Genomic DNA, 19932 nt, shown 5'->3' with positions numbered 1-19932 from the left:
TTGCCATGCGTGGAAACTGGGGGATTCTTTAACGTGATTGGTTGGATTGGACCTCGGACAGGTGCTGTGGCCAATTCTCGTGCGGGATCTTGTTCAAAATTTTTGCAATCAGTGGTGGGGGTCAAATAAATTACGGAAAGGTGTATGCACTTGAAATAATTTTTTGTGAATCAATAATAATGTTGTAGGAAATATCAAACGTAATGTTTTATACAGGAAATTTGATAATTTTTAAACCGCTACTTTGATAAAAAATTATTGAGCCGTGTCGCTTATTAGTTAAGTTTATCGAGCCTTTTATTGTTTTTTTCCACTAGAGAAAAATAAGAAATAATAATCCCACATTATTTATGGGTTTTCTAAGATAGCGCAAACAGGATTTTAGCAATTTTAAATAAAATTTCCTTTTAAATTTTGAACATTTTGTTATAATCATTTTGCTATTTATTCGCGTATTATTTATTATTATTGTAGGCAAGCTGCTGTTAAAATAATAATGTTAATAATTACGTTGTTAATTTTAATTATTTTTGTTACATGGGGTACACATTTATTTGAAAAAATACTTTTTAGGGAAGACTGTATTTAGGATTGTTTGAATTTTCGCATGGTTGCCACCTTAAAATGATACCTTTCGATGCATGAAAACGAGTAGATTGGTGATTTTTCGCCATGCTATTTAAGCGAAAGCTTGGGAAACATTAAAATTTTAACTTAAAAACGTGTCCAAACGCTAAAAATTAGTGTTTTTGGCTTATTTTTAATGAAATTTTGCAAAATAATTGCGCTTCTAAATTAAAATCGATAAAACGATAAAAAGCAAACATTATTTATTTCTTGGTCAAGTTTTTTTCAAGTAATTCTGTCTTTGGTCAAAAAACCTAAAAATAATCACATTCTCGAGCTGATTTAGCGTTTTTGGCTTATTTTTAATAAAATTTTGCAAAATAATTGCGTTTCGAAATTAAAATGGGATAAAACGATAGTGGAAAGCAATTTTTTTAAAATAATTTTGTCTCTGGCTTAAAATGCGTTAATGAGCTAGAAAAAGGCAAAATGAATGCCATTTTTGACGTATTTTTTAGGTTGGTGATTTTTCACACCGTCTAAAGGAAACCTTGAGAAAATTTGAAATTTTAACTCAAAAAAGTAAGACTTAATTTAGTGTTTCTTGCTTACTCTTAACAAAATTTTGCAAAATAATTGTGTTTTGGATTTAAAATAAGGCTAAAACGGTCGTAAAAAACAAAATTATTAGTTTTTGCGAACTCATTTAGCGAAATTAAAAAAAAAGATTTCTATTTCAAAGAAGAGTTTAAACACTCGACAAAAAACAAAAGCAACAAATTTTCAGCTTGAATTAATGATTTTTTTTAGCTTACTTAGATAAAGTGGGTCATCAAAAAAAATTGTGTAACATAAGGATTTTTGTCATTATTGATGTGATTAAATTTGTTCTGAATGACATTAATGACACTTTTTGTGTAAATCGGCCTTTAAATTAAAGATACATTAAGACTTCTACAACCTACTTGATGCACATTAGTATGAAAAAGGGTATACTTAGGTTTTTCGACCTCGAAAATGCTTGCGTTTTTCCAGCTTTTTAACACATTTTTCAGCCAAAGACAGAATTATTTGAGAAAAATTCGATCAAAAAATAAATAATGTTTGCTTTTTACGACCGTTTCAGCCCGATTTTAATTCAAAAAATTATTACTTTGTAAAATTTCGTGAAAAATAAGCCAAAAACACTTAATTGAGTGTGGATTCTGTGAACTGTGTTTTTTTTTCCAGCGCTTAGGTACGTTTTTGAGTTAAAATTTCAAATTTTCTCAAGGCTTTGCTTAAACGAGACGAAAAAAATCATCAGAAATAGCAATATTTTTGCTTCTTTCAAGCTTTATAACACATTTTTCACCTGGAGATAGAATTATTTAATAAAAATTTGTCCGAAATTTACAGACTTTAGTCTTTTTAGTCGGAAATTAAATTGTTTTTTTTTAAATTTTAGATAAGTTTTCGCGGTAGGTATAATTTTGCAGCGTGATGTTTTAATATTGAAGCATAAAACAATGCTCAGTGTTCTAATAAAACTTAACGGTGGAAAATACCTAATTCACGTTTTATTTATTAACAAATAGTTTTATTTTACTGATGTTGTAACTCAAAAACTAGAAAAAAACCTATGCATCAGCAACCTAAAATTAGTCGAAAACAACTGAAAAATCTAATATCTAACAGATATCGTGTAAACTAGCTTTGTGTTTTACTAATTCTTATTGTATTAATGAAAATAACAATTTTATTAAGTGATACAACTTTAATATACAATAAAAATATAGAGAGATATGAAAAAAAATGTTAAAAAGTACAATCTTTGGTATCTTAGGAATGACATACATAAATTTAACAGTTCTAAAACACTTTAACAATCCATATCTCGAATGTCTTCAATAAAATCTTTACTATCACTTCTGCCTTTCCGAAATCTTAGATTTTCATGTAACAATGATGTATCTTCATCAAGAGACGAACTAGAAGAACCTAAAAAAGAAAAAAAATGTAAGGTTTGAAGTATTATCGTTAGTCATTTGTTTGAGGTGTCAAAAATAATTTACTCAATGTAAACTTTATCGCGACTTTATTTTACCTATTGTTATCATTTTAACGACACTCTAGTACACATAACATTGAAACAGTCACTTTAAATTAAGTAGAACAAGGTCAAAATGCAATTTTTTTTCTCCAACCAACATATTAAAAAATTAATTCAAAACAATAACTGAATGTCGAATTTCCTTGAGGTTTATTTACAGTTGTTTTCGTTAGAAAAAGTACATTATTTCATATAACTAAAAGACAATTTACTTGTAATTACTCAAGCATAACCAGACCAATTTGAAGGCGCTATATGATCCATTTATCTGTGAAAAAGTGTGACGCAAAGTGCTTTTTACACTTACCACTGTCAAAGTCTTTCAATTGTTTTTGATCAATTTGACTTTGAAGCAACTGGAGATATTCCTCAGAATTAATAATTTGGTACCAACTTATCATGCAAACTATCGCAATGAAGACCAAGTTTGAGGTGATACCTGAAATTTGGATTATTTAATTGTAAAAAAATGCACAAGCTTAATTTACCAATAGCAGCAGAGAAGACCGGCCAATTGTACATCAAAAATCTTAGTCCGGTAAAGTGGGCATTAATTAAAAATCTAGCAGAATAAATCTCAATATGTCTGGTCTGAATTTCAATAAAAATATCAGTAACTGGTTCACTCTAGAACAAATACATAAAGAATTAGTAAAAAAAATAATTTTTTTCTTACTTCAACTTCTTCAAAATCTGAAAATAGTTCAACGTGTATGTTTTGTTTCTCTTCAGCACTACCAAACACAAAGAAAGGGCTAAATACTATTTTATAAAGGGTATCGAGTAAGAATCCACGATAATGCAACATTGTAGACCGGCAAGAGTTGATCAGTGTTTTGCCATCACTTCCAACAAAGTCGGCACACACCATAAACATTCCTAAGAACAATAATTAATAAAATAGTTATTTAGTAACTGACATTTCACAGGGCGAAATTAATTTGACACACGAGGCGCAGCCGAGTGCATTAAATTGAGCCCTGTAAAATGGTTAATTAACACACGTTTTTATAAAAAAAAATTAAAATTTTATTTGGTGTTTGCACTTACCAAGATCTCGATTTGTGGGAGATTCAGGCATTTCTAAATCTAGATGAATTTTGTATGGTTGTCCTAGCATGAGAAGCCTTTGACGTTCAGTTAATTTTATATGAGCGGAAGGGAAACTACAAATGGCTTTATTTCCACTACTAGCAACACATGACTCCTTATCACAAGATCTACAATTTTATTTTTTTTATAAGAAAAACATTCAAATATTTATGTAATAACTTGCCTAAACTTGAGATAAACAGGCCGTTCATGGGAAATCGTAGGCACGTAGGCGTAATAAAAAGCAATATACATGAAAATAGCCAACCAAACTAAAAGCGCTGTTATTAAAGCCACAACAGTGCCCCGGAATAGAATTTCTCTGACATTGTTGACTCCGGTTTGTGTCCGTGTTTTATATAATTTAACCGTGTCATGAATGAATTTAATTAAAGGTAATTTAATTCGCTGTCTTACAAACTGACGGGGGCCTAGACATACTGCACATTTTACAGATGATATAAAATTAAACATTTTGGAGAAATTTTAACATAACCTAGCTTTCTCAAATGTCAAATTTAGAGGCTACGCACTACGGAGATGAACGAAGCGACTGAGGAGAAGCCAAGGTTTGAGATAAGAGGTAAGATAATAGTAAACTTTGAAGCTTGACCTTAGATAAAATTAAAAATGAGTCACTGATAATAGTGGAGATAATAAAAGCAATCAATAATCACAAGAAGTTAGTTTTTTTAATTAAAAGAAGGTGAAAAAAGTAAGGAGCGTGGGGTTGCGTTTACCTTATTAGATTTCAAATGTGGACAACCCTGCATTAATTGTTTCATTCCCATCATGTTGCAAACCAAATTCAGTTTTGTAAAGTTGGTATTCGAGGAAATAAAAAAAATGTGTTAATTTTTTTCCAAAAATGGGTGTTTTGACTGTTTTGATGACAATTTTTTAATAAATAAAAGTTCAATCACTAAAAAAATTTGGAGGAATTAAGAGCTGATGTTTGTAAAGTTGACAAGATGGTCCGTAAAGTGTGCAATTATTGTTTTGCAATCCAAAATAAGGTTGTGGGTGGTTGGACGAATATTTTATTATCATGTCATTTAGACCCTTACAATTAATTTTTACACTTAAGCGCCGTCTATTAACAAATTTATACATGTCTTGTTGCAAACAATAGAAAACTATACATTTAAAAATGACTTTTATAAAAAATTATTTAAAGGAAAATATTGAGCCTAAGTATAGAATATAATCATTTTCACAATATCTTCCCCAAATAATCTCTTGTGTAAATTTAAGTATACATTACAATATACTGTGTGGTGTAATCTGATAATATCTAATTCAGTCGGGAATAACAATTCATTAATAACAAAATAATCACATTTACATAAACTGCTGCAAAATGACTGTGTGTGACGCAAGCCGATTTTACATCTTGAACGTTATAGCCACTGGCGTAGGTCATATTCACGTGAAAATTTCCTTCTGCCAAGCCACTTGGTGATCGCACAATGAAATTGTACTCTCCAATTTCCAAGGTGGTCACTTTTGTCAAGAACAGGACTGCTTGGTGGCAGTTGGGGTCGCTGGAATTCTAAAAATCAACAATTAGTTTTTAATAATTTAGCAACAAATTCGTTGTGTAATTTTAAAATTATGTTTAACTTTAAAAGAAGCAAAGTTTTAACCATGTTTGTCAATTCTTAAGGAAATCGTAGAATTGTACATAGGTATTGTTCTCTTGTTTCCTTTTCTTTCTTGTTTAGTGGGCTCAAAATTAAATGGAAAATAAGTGTGTAAACAATCTTAAATTGTTTTTTTCTTTTAATGGAAAGCTATTTTGTTATGAGATCATTTAAAAGGAAAACATATCTATTCCGCCTTGAATATCTTGATTGATTTTTTTGCAAAATACATTTGGCTTTTGTTACGTTTAAAAAATTAAGATTATTTTTAAATCAAAGTAATTGTTGATATGTCACTAATTAAATTTGACTTGAATTCAAAATATACTCAAACGACAAAAAAATGACAAGATCTTGATAAATGGAGAATATTACAAAAATGCTGTGGCTGAATGTGTACTGTCAAAGGTACACGATAGGACTCCAATTTATAAAAATTGTCAAAGCTATCACAGATATCTATGTTTAAATCTTGGAAAAATTTCAATCTAAACATCAATTAATGCATAGTGGTATCTGAGAATGTATTTTGGGTTGCGTCTGAAAATCGGTTAGGGTCTTTAGCATATATGACTCACCCTGTATATAAAAATATAGAGTAGATAGTTGTTTTTTTAAAAAGAAATGATCTATATTTTATGTATTTTTGGATTTCGCTTTTAAGGTTGAACTACACTGATTCAAAAATTCTCGTTTGTAGTTTAAATTGGCCTTAGCCAACAATATAATCTTAATTAATTTTTTTTACCGTGTCGTTTACAAATAAGATAAAAAACCTCTGTTTTTGGCCATTTTATTTTTTTATTGAAAATCAGTACTGATTCATTTTTGCCGCTTTGTAGATGACTTGCTTATGTCAACTGTATTTAATACTTTCATAAAAAATAAAAACCATTGAATTTTGTAATCTGATACAAATATGTATTTAAAATGAGATAATATTTTTGTGTTACTTTGTGGGTGTGAGGTACTGATTTAATTCAGGAACAACATTCACTTACAAAGAGCCCAATTTGCTTATTCTTTTTCTTAAAAATTCAATTTCGTTTTTTTTTGTTTGAAGACTCGATTGAACATCGAAAGCAAACTTTTACTCAGGGGCGATCCTAGGCTATGTGCAAGGGGTGCAATGCACACGGCCAAATTTTAGGAGCGGCTAAAAATAGAAAAAGAGAGATATCTATATTTCTTAATTTGTAAATAAAAAAATCTGGTATGAACATCACACGACTTTCCTTATCTGGAAAACATCCTTACGGTGTTGGAAATCCGAGTAGCAAACCTAGCGTAACAAAATTAAAATTAATAAAAAACTATTGAAGGTCCACAACTGGTCAAGAAAGGCTATCCAATTTAGCTATAATTTAAGTGTGACAAAATAGATTTTAGTGAAATAAGTCAAAAATTTGCTTCTCTAAAAGCAAAAAAAGTAAAATTTTAAAGTTTTTAGTTTTGCAATTGTTTTAATTTTTGTTTATTGTATTTTTTTGTGCCCATGCTTATATTTTTGTTAATTAATTTGTGTTTTATCTATTGTTAATTTGTTATGTTGAAATTTTAAAATAAATATATGTCTGTTGTCTCTTTTTTTATATGGAACTTTTATTTACTGCTACACCTTACAATTATTATGTATTAGAAAAGGGCAGCTAGGATCGCCCCTGCTTTTACTAGTTGATATTGCTTAATTTTTGAAATAACTTGATTTTTTTGATGAAAACACATTCTTTTTAAAAACATCTTACAAAAAAACTAAGTAGGTAGGTATTATAGAAAATAGTTATTTTCATAATTTACTTTAATAAAGAAAGTGGGTGTAAATTTAGCACACTGCAATAACCGAGGGGCCATTAACTTAAAAAAATGTGTACAACTAATTCCAATTCCAAAAAAATTCCAGTAATTCCAATAATCCATCGTAATTCCATTTTTTTTCAAATTAATTCCTATAATTCCAAATTAATTCTTGTAATTCCAAAAAATAAAAACCTGTAATTTCTACTTAATTCCTGTAATTCCAAGTTAAATAGTTCTAAGAAATTCAACTTAATTTTGGAAAGAAATTATACCTATAAGTGTCCTTGAAATTAAGCGCTTGCGCAGAGTGGCACTCCAAGTAACTGATAATTCCAAAAAGAATTCCAATAATTCCAACAAGAATTCCAGCAATTCCAAAAAGAATTTCAGCAATTCGAAAAAGAATTCCAGAAATTCCAAAAAGAATTCCAGTAATTCCAATAGTTCACATATAATTTCCGTAATTCACAAGTAATTCCAAACAATCCAAAGATAATTTCAATAATTCCAAACAATTTCCGATTAAATTCCAAAAATTCGTACAACTAATCCAGAGTGAACGGCCCCTCGGTAATACCCATAATGTTATTGAAAAATGAAGAAGTTTGTTAAATGTTAAATAATTAAAAAAATTAAATGTAGGTACCTAGTAGTTTATTTTTTGTTTTTGGTTCTATAAGAGATTATTAATTGGTTTTTCTGTCTCTTTAACCCCGAGGTAGGTATACGTATACTTATCTACCACAGAGATAGTGGCAACAGTGTGTTTTTTTTTTAATTCTTTGGTGTCTTACATTTTGAGGTGTTTTATTTTTCTGTCACCTCTTTTTTATGTAGTTTACTAAAAAATGAACAAATAATTATTATTATTCTTCCAACTTTTACCGTTTTAGAACAAGTAAGCCACGAGTGATAGTAGTTTTGCAAATCATAGATTTAGTTCAAAAAGCTTTTATCACATTTCTTTAAATCATAAAATATTTATTTTTCTATCAAAGTTGAAGCAATGACATAGTTGCAATGCAAACAGATTGAGTTTTTGACATTTGATAGTCTCGTAACCTTGGTAATCCTCCATAAATTATTTCCCGACCACGGTATGTAATGACGAATTTCTTGACCTCCAAAAGGTTAAGAATTATCATATTACTATAGTGATGTTGAATAAATTGTAGGAGTATTTAATTATTTATTATATCGTGAGATTTTATTTTCAATTTCAAGTCTTTAGTTTACTAAACTGTTCTATGAAAATTTTCTAAACCAAACTTCACTTCTTTAATGCAACAAATTTACACAAATAGTTTATTCAAATTTTTGAAAAACTATTGAGCAGGAAGATACTTACGGTAATCCCATAAGCAATCACAGTTTTGTCGGCGTCTCCGGGAGTATAAACTTTATTTTTCGTGATCCAGAAGACCTTATTATAGGGGGGATTGGCACAAAATTCCATTGTCAGAGTCAACGGTTGGCCGTAAACTGCTGTGATGGTTTTGTTACTTGGAGTTACCATAGGTCGACCTGTAATTTTTACAGCCATTAAAGCCAAAAGCCCAAATTAACGTTTTATGTGTTTGTCACTTTTAGTTTTATGAATAATTCGTTTCACAAGAATTAGACAACAAAACAAAAATGATAAACACAGGCAGAAACAGAAAATTGTATTTGCAAATGAAATACTACATGATAGTAACCAAATTACGGGCATTATCTGTGACAAATGCGGATAGATATTCGAGCAAATGTAAAGAATATTAAATTACGCGAACGTAAAACCGCGGTTTTCACTCAGCGTCCTTGTTTATTTACGACTTTTGGGATTTGAAGTCAGAACAGGAACGGGAATGCACAAACAGAAGGGAATTATAATTGTAAATCTCTGACAATCTGGCTTTGTCTTTGTATTCTTGCGAAAGAATCAAAATGGAGCGATGGATTTCCGCAACTTGACGAAGAAAAATGTAAATAAATAATTCTACAAGGTGCAGTTTCATTTGGTAACTTCTGGTCTTTGCAATCGAGACTTGACAAAAATTCACAAATTCAGCACATTTTAAGTGGGTTCAATGATACGAAACTGTATCGAAAGGTAACGAGATTGGTGCAGTTTTCTGCAAAATCAATTTTATAGAGAAGAGTTTATAGCAGGATTTTAGAAACGTTTATCCTTAGTTATCGTCTTTCCATTACGTGCAATTTTTTGATACTTTTAATATGTACTATGTGGAGTATAATTTATTTTTTTCATTACTAGTTGTGTTTGGAAGTATTATTCAGTTTACTGAGAGGTTGTGAAGTTGTTTTTCTTTCCTAGTGGTCATCAATCATTTTCATTATTCACCAATAATGGACTAAAGGTGGGTAAATACCGATATTAGAGGGTTTTACTTTGCTACAAATACAGGGTGGGCTAAATCGCTCTATTTTGACCTGGAAAATCTCAGGTTACTCTTTGTCCCTTTTCGTTACACCCTGTTTATATAGAATATTAAGAGTATTATTTAAACTTATTATTATCACAAGTATTAATGGAAGTATCTCGAGATAAAATTGATGTAAAAACAAATAAAAAAGACTTAAATTACCTCATTAATAAAACATTAAACATCAGAATAACCCCACTTTTTTTAATTCTACTGTCTTGTACAAAACTAGTAAAACAACAAATTTCATGTTGAAATACGTAGAGCAAATTTTAACACTTTTTTCTTGCAGTTTCTATGTTCATTTTAACAAATATTTCATACTATGAAGGCAAAAATTTCTGTAGTAGTGCAGAAGTAAAAATGACATAACCTTATATACGAAAAGAATAAAATAATATTTTCAACTTGAGTTAATCACTCAGGTTAGAAGTTATTTAATGAAGGTAATACTAAATTAACAAACAGAATAGTTATGAATTACAACTTGTTATTTCTGAAGTAACATGCTCATTAAGTAAGGTTATTTTCTTTACCGTTGTATTTCTGAGTAATAATGTGCTAGTAGTGAAAAAATATTATATAAAACACGGTAGAGAAGATTTTTATAGCCTTGCATTTACTTATTATTTCCCTGGAAGCTACTCAGCTCGGATATAAAAAATCCTTTATTATTATTTCTAATATAAAAAAATTAATAATAAGAATAATAATAATTAATAATAAATTAATTTTATTATTATTATAGCATTTCACATTGTTTCAAAAAAAATGCTTTGACGTTTTATTGGACCCTTCCGAACTCTGATTCGGAATGGCTCACTTTCCGGACTCAAAATGGAGCCAAACAGTATGAAATAAAAAAAACCCAGTCTCCAATGTAAGAAATGCTTTCTCATCAATACCAAGAAAAGATGTTGGAATGAGCCAAAAAAACTCGAAACAAAATTAGTTAAATTAAAGCTTTAAATGAATGCGGATCGTTGAGAAATCTTAATTAAAATTACTTCTCAAATCCAGCCTGTTCTTTAAACCGTTATTACTTAGGCAAACCGACGATGCAAAAATCAAAAAGTTTAGCGGAAAAAAATAAATGTTTAAACATATTTTTGTGAAATTCAGAATTAATGATCTAAATTGTTATTTTATTTTTTCAACACTAATGTTTCAAGCGTTACCGTTAATACATGCTCTTCTATAAAATACGTCGTCAATCACATCGTATTTTATAAGTACATATATATAAAATACCAATAAAATACTCTTATCAATATTAGTGTTGGAAAAAATTTTGAAGACAACACAATCTCGGTGTATTAAATTCTCGCTCAAATTTAAACTACGACCTTGAATTTTAAACTGTCTATAAAACTCTTGTTTTGCCATTTAAATACAATTCTTTAACTAAAAACACTCAAGGGTTTTCCCGTTTTTAAATTATAAATTGTGTTTAGGATTGTTTCAAAATGAAGCCAAAGAAGTTACTTTTGACAGTCCCTTCGTCCTGCAATATTCAATATCTAAGCAGCTGTAAGGAGTGTTTAGTTTTAATTTCAAGAAAGTCTCCATTCAAACAATAAATCTTCATTGGGCAGAATTAACGGCGGATTTACAATTAAACTTCTCAGGAACTTATCCGGGTTAATTATTTTGTTTTCTCAGTAATTCAGTTAAAGTTAATTTCAGTTACGATAAAACCTGTGCAGTTCAAATATTCTCTTTCAAACATACAGAAAAGCTGAAAAAATTGAATTCTGCACACGTGAAAGCCAATTTTAGTCACACTATTCGCTTTGGTAATTGGGTTGATTGTGAAATGTGGCACATGGTTTGAACATTTTATTATTCATATAACGTTGAATTTTTGAAAGCTCGTTTTCCCACACCCTCGACAGATGATCCGTTTTGTTTTGCATAACAAAACTAAAATATCTGAGAGAGGATTTGTTGATTTTCTCTAAAGCAGATCATTTTCGAGTTTAAACAAATGCCAAGTTCCATATGAAAACTTGGTTTGGAATTCGATGCAAATTATTGCGATAGGAAGCATCTGTTCCACTTTCTACGTATAAAACCAAGTCCCAGAACCAACCTTTAACATGCAAAGTATTCTATTAAGTCTAGTCGTTCTGAAGTTATCGCCACCAAACTTCAGTTAATGTTCGCGGTCGTCGATTGTCCTCTTGTGTTGTTGGAAGATCCCTAAGGATCAAATTAGCGAAAACTACTAAGCGGCGAGTGTTGTGGTTGTGTTTTATTGCGGGATCTGACCGTGAGACTATAATCGGGGATTATAATCGTTATATTATTGCTGGAAACAGAACTGTGTAAGAAGACCATCTAAAGCTGTTTATGAGCAAAGCGAGCTTTGAGCTTACGCTGGTTTATGGAGCTAAAGATTAAATTTTGCAAAATTGACTATTTAATTATTGATAATCACGACACAATGTGCATGGAATTTAGTTGTTAATTAATGTATTATATTAACAATTGTTTAGCTTCATTATTACCGTGCTATTCAAAGCTATATAATAAAGCGTTGATTTTTTAAAAAGTATGCTCTCAAGAATTATGAATTTTTTTGGTGCCTTAGAAATGTGAACCTCAACTTACATACATACTATTTAGTAATGAAGACTGATCTGTCAGATTTGTTCTGAAAGTCAATTTAGATTAATAAAAAAATGGTAGTGCAAACACAAAAAACAAAGGATGAATAAATATTTTTATCCACAATCACTCTATAAAGAGACTTTATTCTACACTTTAGATGCGTATAAAGTACTACTTTATCCACTAGTGGAATAAAGTAACTTTATTCCACTGTTAGTAACCAGCGCACCGCGTAACAGCTTACAACGTTTAACTGAAAGCGTGACGTTTAAATGTCAGTTTAACTTTTAATTAAGTTTGGAATAACTTGGGCCTGTGATTGTGGATAAAACGTTATATTGCAGTCGTGTGTTAGTCGCGTTTTATCCACTTAAGAATAAAAAACATTCTTGCGTGGATAAAACGCTACCTAACACACTCTTACAAAAAATAACTATAAAATAATACCGATCAGAAAAACAAAGTAGTCCGGTCAAAATAAACATTTTAAATAACTAAAATTCCGACAGAGCTAAATTTTGGTGGAGATATTGAGTACACCATTAGGAATAAAGTGTCAAAAGTCCCCATCGATCCCATGTGTGCTAAAAAAGTTATTCGGGGTCAAAGGTCGAAATTTGAAGTTTTTTAGATTTTTTTCGAAAACGGTAAGTTTTATCAAAAAAGTAGCCCAGACAAAAAATGTAGATCTTGAAATTATCTACAAAATGGTCCTTATACTTTTTTTCTAACAATCACCATTCCTGAGATATCGCGATTCTAAAAGTTGAAGGAGTCACGTTCTACATGGTATGCACATACAGAGTGCGTCAGAACTCCCGCTTCAAAGACAAATGCCATGTAGGGTAAGGTACCACAAACATAGAAAAAATTAAAAAAAAAATCTATCTATAAAACTTTCAAAGTTATGAGAGTTTAAATTTTGCACTTTGACTCTATTTATTTCTGTAGGGAAAATAATTTTCCAAGTTTTTTTGCTACAGGCCATTAGAAGAAGAAACAAAAAAAGCTGTGTCCTAAATTGTAACTCTGTTCAATGTTATTTGTGGCTTTTATTGGCAAAACTTTTGTACCTTTACTAGATAATTGTAAAAAAACATATACAAAATCATCAGTATTATTAAATAGACATAAAAAATAGTCAAATGTCAAAAAACAAATGTCAAATTTTTTTGACAGATAAAATTTTTTAAACATTTTTTTTTATGTTCCTGGTATCTTATTTTACTTGAAATTTTTCTTCTACTTCATTAAACTTATAAATATCGATTCCATTAGAATTAAAAAGAATTTATTTGGTAATATATACAGGTTGTTCAAAAAACGCGCATTTCCTTGAAAGGGAGTAATTGGGTAGTCCCCAGAGTACTGAAAAAATGTTTAAAAAATTCTATCTGTCAAAAAATTTTGACATTTATTTTTTGACATTTGTCATTTTTTTTTATGTCTATTTAATAATACTGATGACCTTGTATATGTTTTTTTATAATTATTTGATAAAGGTACAAAAATTTTGTCAATAAAAGCTACAAATAATATTAAACAGAGTTACAACTTAGGATACAGCTTCTTTGTTTCCTTTTCTAATAACCTGTAGCAAAAAAAACGTGGAAAATTATTTATCCTACAGAAATAAATAAGAGTCAAAGTGCAAAATTTAAACTCTCATAACTTCGAAATTTTTATAGATAGAATTTTTTTAATTTTTTTTTTATGTTCCTGGTACCTTACCCTACATGGCATTTGTCTTTGGGGCGCGAGTTCTGGCGCACTCTGTATGTGCATATGATGTAAAACGTTACTCCTTCAACTTTTAAAATCGCGATATCTCAGGAATGGTGATTCTTGGAAAAAAAGTATAAAGACCATTTTGTAGATAATTTTAAGATCTATAATTTTTGTCTGAGCTACTTTTTTGATAAAACTTGCCGTCTTCGAAAAAAATCTAAAAAACGTCAAATATTGACCTTTGACCCCGAATAACTTTTTTAGCACACATGGGATCGATGGGGACTTTTGACACTTTATTTCTAATGGTATACCCAAGGTCTCCACCAAAATTTAGCTCTGTCGGAATTTTCGTTATTTGACCACTATTTTTATGACTAATTTGACCGGACTAAAGTTTATTCTTAAAATTTGTGAAATTTTAAAATTTATTCTCAAAATTTCATTTTTTTTAAGAAAATTGCTACAAAAACACTGATAAACACTTCTGGAAAGGACCTGACTAGGGTAACTTGCCCCCAGGGTAAGCAGTTCTCTGTTTTTGATTTATAGGGAAAATTGTATGATAAAAAAATAATTCATAAAACTGAGAGTTTTTTGTGTAGGTAGATACTAATAAGTCAGGGAAATAAAAAAAATGTTTCATTTTTTTATTTTTTTTTGGGTTCTTCTTATTAGCCTGCAATTTTAATACGTGAAAAAAATCTTAATTTTATCAAGGCATAAATCTGAATTCCGAACAAACATTTTTTCGTTCTTTCCGCAAATAAACAAAGTTTTGCTATATTGTTTGATATAAACTTTTAACGTTTTTTTTTGTTGTATTAAGTATAGTGTTTAAACTATAAGTGACCTAATTGTGCAATTTTCAAATAATCAATCAACTTTATTTTTTAAATATGTTGCTATGTATTTTTCATTTTATGAATTTTAATGTAATTTGATACCCACTGTCGGACAAAAGTTAAAAAATATAAAAACAATAATTCTGTTGGTATGTTTTCTTTTTTTCTGATTTAATACGCAAAATACCGGGTGTTTCAGTTTGGTATACTTGTAATTTTTTATGTCTACATTTGTAAATGTGACGACAATTGATGACATTTGTCAAAACAGTGATTGTCAACTTTTTTTTGAAATGGCACGCTGTATATTTTTTTGCACCATTTGCTAGATAATTTACCTTTTTTACCTTTTAGAATATACCTATGCCCGTACTATGACAAAATAGTAAACAATCAGAAAAAAATAAAAATTTATTTAAATGTGAAAAAACTAGACCTTAACTAAACCCTTTCCTAAATATAGGGCCACAAAAAAAAATCTAAGTGCGTGAGATCATGAGATCTACGGGGTCACTTCCTGCACTCTAAAGGTGTGAAATCATATTTGGAATTAGAAATTAATTACCTATCAAATGGTGCAAAAAATAGGGTGTCTTTTTTTAAAAAAAGTTGACAGTCTCCATTTTGACAAATGTCATCGCAAAATAAAATTAATAACCCCAAAGAATAAATTTTGTTATTCCAAGTAAAAATATACCGACTTTTTCAGAAGTCACGCTAAGATCTCAGGAACATGGAAAAAATCTTTAAAAAATGCTATCTATAAAAAATTCGACATTATGGGAGTTTAAATTTTGCACTGTGGCTCTACTTGTCGGAATTTTTTTTATGTTTTTTTAGAAGAGGACACAAAGAAACCTTATCTTAAATTGAAACTATGTTTAACGTTATTTGTGGCTTTTATTAGCAAAGTTTTTGTATCTTTAATAAATAATAATGAAAAAAAACATAAAGATTATCGGTAACAATAAATAGACATATAAAAGGTCAAATGTCAAAAAATAAATGTCACTTCTTTGACAGATAGAATTTTTTAAACATTTTTCCGTGTTCCAAGTAAGATCTTACTTGGTTTGTTATATTTTTTTATAAAAATAAAAATTTACAAGGGGGCGAATACCAAACTGAAACACCCGGTATAGCAAAGACAAATAAAATCGCCATTTTAATTAATTAATTTAATTTATTTATTAAGTTAATTTTGTGTTTTGTAATTGACAAAAAATTAAAACTAAAATCTTCTGAAGTTTTTGATTGTTAAGTACGAATGTTGTCGTCAAAATTTGCAATCGTCTTTTATTTCTTAGTGTTGAAAAAATCTTCGGATGTGATAACCATGCATTGATTTTCGTGGCATGTCGTTCACATGTCAGTCGTAATTCGACTTTCAGAACATGACAAGAAACCCATTACAAACACGGAGTTAGGAAACGGCACAACGCCTAACGTCCAAATGTATTTTTCTCATCGCAATAACAGAACATATTTCAAACCGTGTAATTGGAACCGACAGCAGTATCGAATTCCAGTCGATCAAAATGTCGAGAGCAATAAGCATTTAAATAAAAAATCGACTCAAATCCCTCAACAGCAATATTCAACTGCCTTCGTATAGTGACGGTCATCCGATCTCACGACCACACGAGGGCAAAGGGGCCGTCACTCCGGCCCTCTCATTTGATGTGTTGCTAAACCCATCTCTGTTTACACGAGGGCCGGAACGTCAATAAGGCGTATGTGCAATATGTCAGTCACCAATCCCGAGCTAAATTAAAAACAAAACCTGGAAAAAAAATCCACTGAGCTTCATTAGGTAGTGTTCAGTTCAGTTCGTTAGTATGCATTACCGGGATTCAGTTTCATTTCATTATATTACGTTTAATTAGTTCGAATTCTCTAATTATGTTAACCGTTTAAGTGCTTTAGAAATTCGGATGTTATGGAATCGTTTCCGGTTAAAGGCACATGTTCCGGAATAAATATAACTAACTTTTCAAATGATAAATTCCGAATAAATCCTATTAGAGAAAAGCGGAGTAAGTTGACGTTCTTAAAAAAAGAGATAAACTTGGTAAAGTTTTCTTTTTAAACGGAACGAAACGTTTAACGACTTTATTAAATATTGCCTTCCACCTGCTCGAAATGTTGCGACTTCAAGACAAACTCAATAAACTTATTAGTAATTTAATGGACCTTTTACCAGTGAATTAGTGTTTTTTCTGTTTTGAGAAGCGTTACTATACAATAAAAAATTTCAAAAAATTATCCACTTAATCTATAATGAACAAAAACTCAATAAAAATTCCATTACATTCCCACACGTTATCAACAACAAGAAATTGTTAATAAACGTAAAAAGGGAGACGAATCAGAAGGGATATTTTAAAAATTTTTATTTAAAAAATGTGCGAGTAAAATTTTCAAATAATCGAAATGTTTCGAAATGTTACAGGAATAATGAAACGATTTAAAAATTGTAGAAAACCTTATTGAAAAGTGTTTATTTCTGTCAATGTGTGAAATGTGTTTCAAATGTACACTTTAACAAAAGGTTGTTAATTTCGATTTAGATATGTGTAATTCACCTTCACACATGTAAAAAATATATTCTGATTAATGCCCTACTAATTGCGCCATTTTTCGATCGGTCTGGGTTACAGAGAAGAAACATTATTAATAACACAAAAAATGAGTTAAAAAATCTGACTAATTCGGAATACAAGCAGCAATTTTTTGTTATAACTCAACTGCTTTTGATGGTGGGTCCATTGCTATGACAAATGATGTGACAAAGCCGTAAATTGTCGCTAATGCTGTGGGTGTGAACACATAACGTGTGTAATTCATTTATATAAAAAATAAAAATAAAACTTAAGATTAAGCTGGAGTAGCTGGGAAATACGATGTCAATTTAACACTATTAAAGCTAAATTACAGAAACTTTACTTTATTTTTTACTGGGCCTTATAATTAGAGAAAGAATGAAAAAATATTTCGCAACGTCGTTGATAATATCTAATAAGTAGAAATAAAAATGGACAAATTTTGTAAAAGATCAAAAATAACGTTAATTATGTTACTGTGGGGTCAGCTAAATTAGTTGCCTCACTGCGTTCGGCAAAATAAACGTTCAGCTTCGCCACATTTTATCCGCAAACGTATTCAGATCGAGAGTAAACAGCAACACGACAATTACCAAGTAAATGAACAAAATAATCAGGACGCTTTGCAATGAAATTATAAAAAACGTCACGCGTCAGTATCGAAATTTGTGTTAAGATTTTCGAAAGTTTTTTAGAATATTTATTTAACTAGTAGATGACTAGTGCAGTTAGTAGTGCAAAGTGGCATTGGTAAATGTCATGTAAAAGTAAAAACGTTTAAGCAAAAAAAACAGAATTTTTACTCTATGCCTGAAAACTTTTACTTGTGTCATTTAGTCATAAAAGGGAATCATTTTTACGTTTGCGGATAAAATTTTTTTTTAAAACATTATTCCCGTGTTCCCATAAAATTGTTCCGTGAATTTTGAGACACCTGGCTGTCTTAAAATTAATATTAAAAAGACAAGTTTATAGACCAATAATAGTTATTTGTGTACCAATTATACCAAATATAATAATACGAGATTATGGCTCGAAGGAATGTTTAAAGCACGACGTTAGGAGGGCTTTTAATGCTCTGAAGGACATATTCGACAATTATAACCGTGGTACATACATACAACTTTTTATTGTAAAAATACAAGAAGATTGTGTAAAAATCTAGATCACCCATTTGGCCCTTGTTATAGAAATCGTGTGTTATAATTGGTTACAAAGAAAAGCTCAAGGGTCTATAAAAGACAAATTATGCCCGTATTTGGATGCTTAGAAACAAATTTGTACGACTAAAATACAATATAATTAACGAATTTAAGTAATTTAAAATTTTATTTCTTTTAAACAAAAATAAATATTAAATCCAATTTTTTTTCCAAAATTATATCACAGAAATCTGTAAGAGCAAGCCCAAAAATTGACAACAGTTACTGATAAATAACAAAACCAATTTTACAATGTAAAAAATGTGTTTTTCGTCATTTAAGTCGACTATAAATAAAATTGAATAAGTGTAAAGGTGTGTATAAAATGTAACTAAAATATCCCCGTTTTTAGTAGTTTTTAAACAGTTAATAATAATATGTAACAACGATGAGAAAACATTCATTCCAATTATTTAAAAAGAAACTGAAAAAAAGATTTCGTTTAGTTTCTACCGCTCTTGGAGATCCTCTTCAACTCTGAAATAATATTTTTCCTTGTGCAAATATGGACAGTCCAATATCATTGTAAATGTTTGCAATATAGACATACAAAGGTCAGTTTTTTATTTCTCCTATCAAAGACATTGTATTTGTTAAAGAAATTGCTAAATTTAGTATGTAGTGTTGGGCTAATTCAACGCAAAATTATTTTGTTTTTAATGAGGTAACAAAAACAAAAACAAAAAAAAAACTTTTACTATTCCTTCAAGGATATAGTTTCTTTCTTTCAATCAATCCACGTCAAGTGTTTTTATTCAGTGACTTATTTTCAACGTAAACTACAATATTTTGTTATTAGGTATATGGCAAAATTTTCTACATCGCAGAATTAACGTAATGTGATGTATATTTTTTGAAATCGAATATATCAAACCTGAAAAAGAAAAAGCTGGTCTTAAACATTACATCTTTCACATCTTTTTATGTAGATAATTGAAAAAAGAAAGCTTTTCGTTTCGTTAGAAAATGCGTAACACTTAACGTTGGAAATCAGTCGCAACTTCTCTCTTCCTCAAAACCGGCGTTTTTATCACCCTCCGTGATTACATTTTATCGTAACTAGCTATGTTTAAGGAGGAGAAAGAAACCAGTGCGATTTAAAAAATACCATTACCCAATTCAGCAAAAGTCGTGACGAAATTTGATTAGAAGACGAGAGAGGGATAAAATCTTGGTAGAAAAACCTTTGCAAGTTATCAGTTGCGGGCATCGAATTTCCTATTGGAACCATTGGCGGTGGAAATATAAGACGAATGCTTTTGTTATTCTTTTGATATCTGAAGTTATATTAAATTGTAGCTACCTTTTAATTCCTCCGTCTTAG

The 19932-nt window shown here is 29.8% G+C and overlaps 2 protein-coding genes across 2 annotated transcripts in view; both read right to left on the bottom strand.

Moving 5' to 3' along the window:
- Nucleotides 1-2106: 2106 nt before the first annotated feature.
- Nucleotides 2107-4312, bottom strand: LOC123004518 (seipin). The gene is made up of 6 exons (XM_044397851.1): nt 3936-4312; nt 3710-3879; nt 3336-3538; nt 3148-3286; nt 2967-3098; nt 2107-2547 (listed from the first exon to the last, which is right to left on the bottom strand). Exons 1-6 carry the CDS (start codon nt 4223-4225, stop codon nt 2429-2431), a joined length of 1053 nt encoding a protein of 350 aa, XP_044253786.1. The 5' UTR covers nt 4226-4312; the 3' UTR covers nt 2107-2428.
- A 467-nt stretch (nt 4313-4779) lies between these two features.
- Nucleotides 4780-19932, bottom strand: part of LOC123006194 (hemicentin-1) — a 227489-nt gene continuing 212336 nt past the window's right edge. The window contains exons 8-9 of the mRNA XM_044400483.1: nt 8540-8715; nt 4780-5303 (exon numbers count right to left, since the gene is read on the bottom strand). Of these exons, the coding sequence (XP_044256418.1) occupies nt 5046-5303; nt 8540-8715 (434 nt within the window). The 3' untranslated portion in view covers nt 4780-5045. The remainder of the gene's footprint in view (nt 5304-8539; nt 8716-19932) is intronic.

This window comes from Tribolium madens, unplaced genomic scaffold (assembly GCF_015345945.1).
Source record: "Tribolium madens isolate multiple individuals breed KSU strain unplaced genomic scaffold, Tmad_KSU_1.1 Scaffold_11;HRSCAF=98;Tcas5.2_LG3b, whole genome shotgun sequence".
Lineage (NCBI taxonomy): Eukaryota > Metazoa > Arthropoda > Insecta > Coleoptera > Tenebrionidae > Tribolium > Tribolium madens.
The sequence above is the reverse complement of the archived record's forward strand: the minus strand, read 5'-3'. Positions and strand labels throughout refer to the sequence as shown.

Coding starts and splice junctions, on each gene's coding strand:
- LOC123004518 (XM_044397851.1), bottom strand. CDS start 4,225: ATGTTTAATTTTATATCATCTGTAAAATGTGCAGTATGTCTAGGCCCC. Junction 3,880..3,935: donor CCTGTTTATCTCAAGTTTAG/GCAAGTTATTAC, acceptor ATAAAATTGTAG/ATCTTGTGATAAGGAGTCAT. Junction 3,099..3,147: donor GGTCTTCTCTGCTGCTATTG/GTAAATTAAGCT, acceptor TCCAAATTTCAG/GTATCACCTCAAACTTGGTC.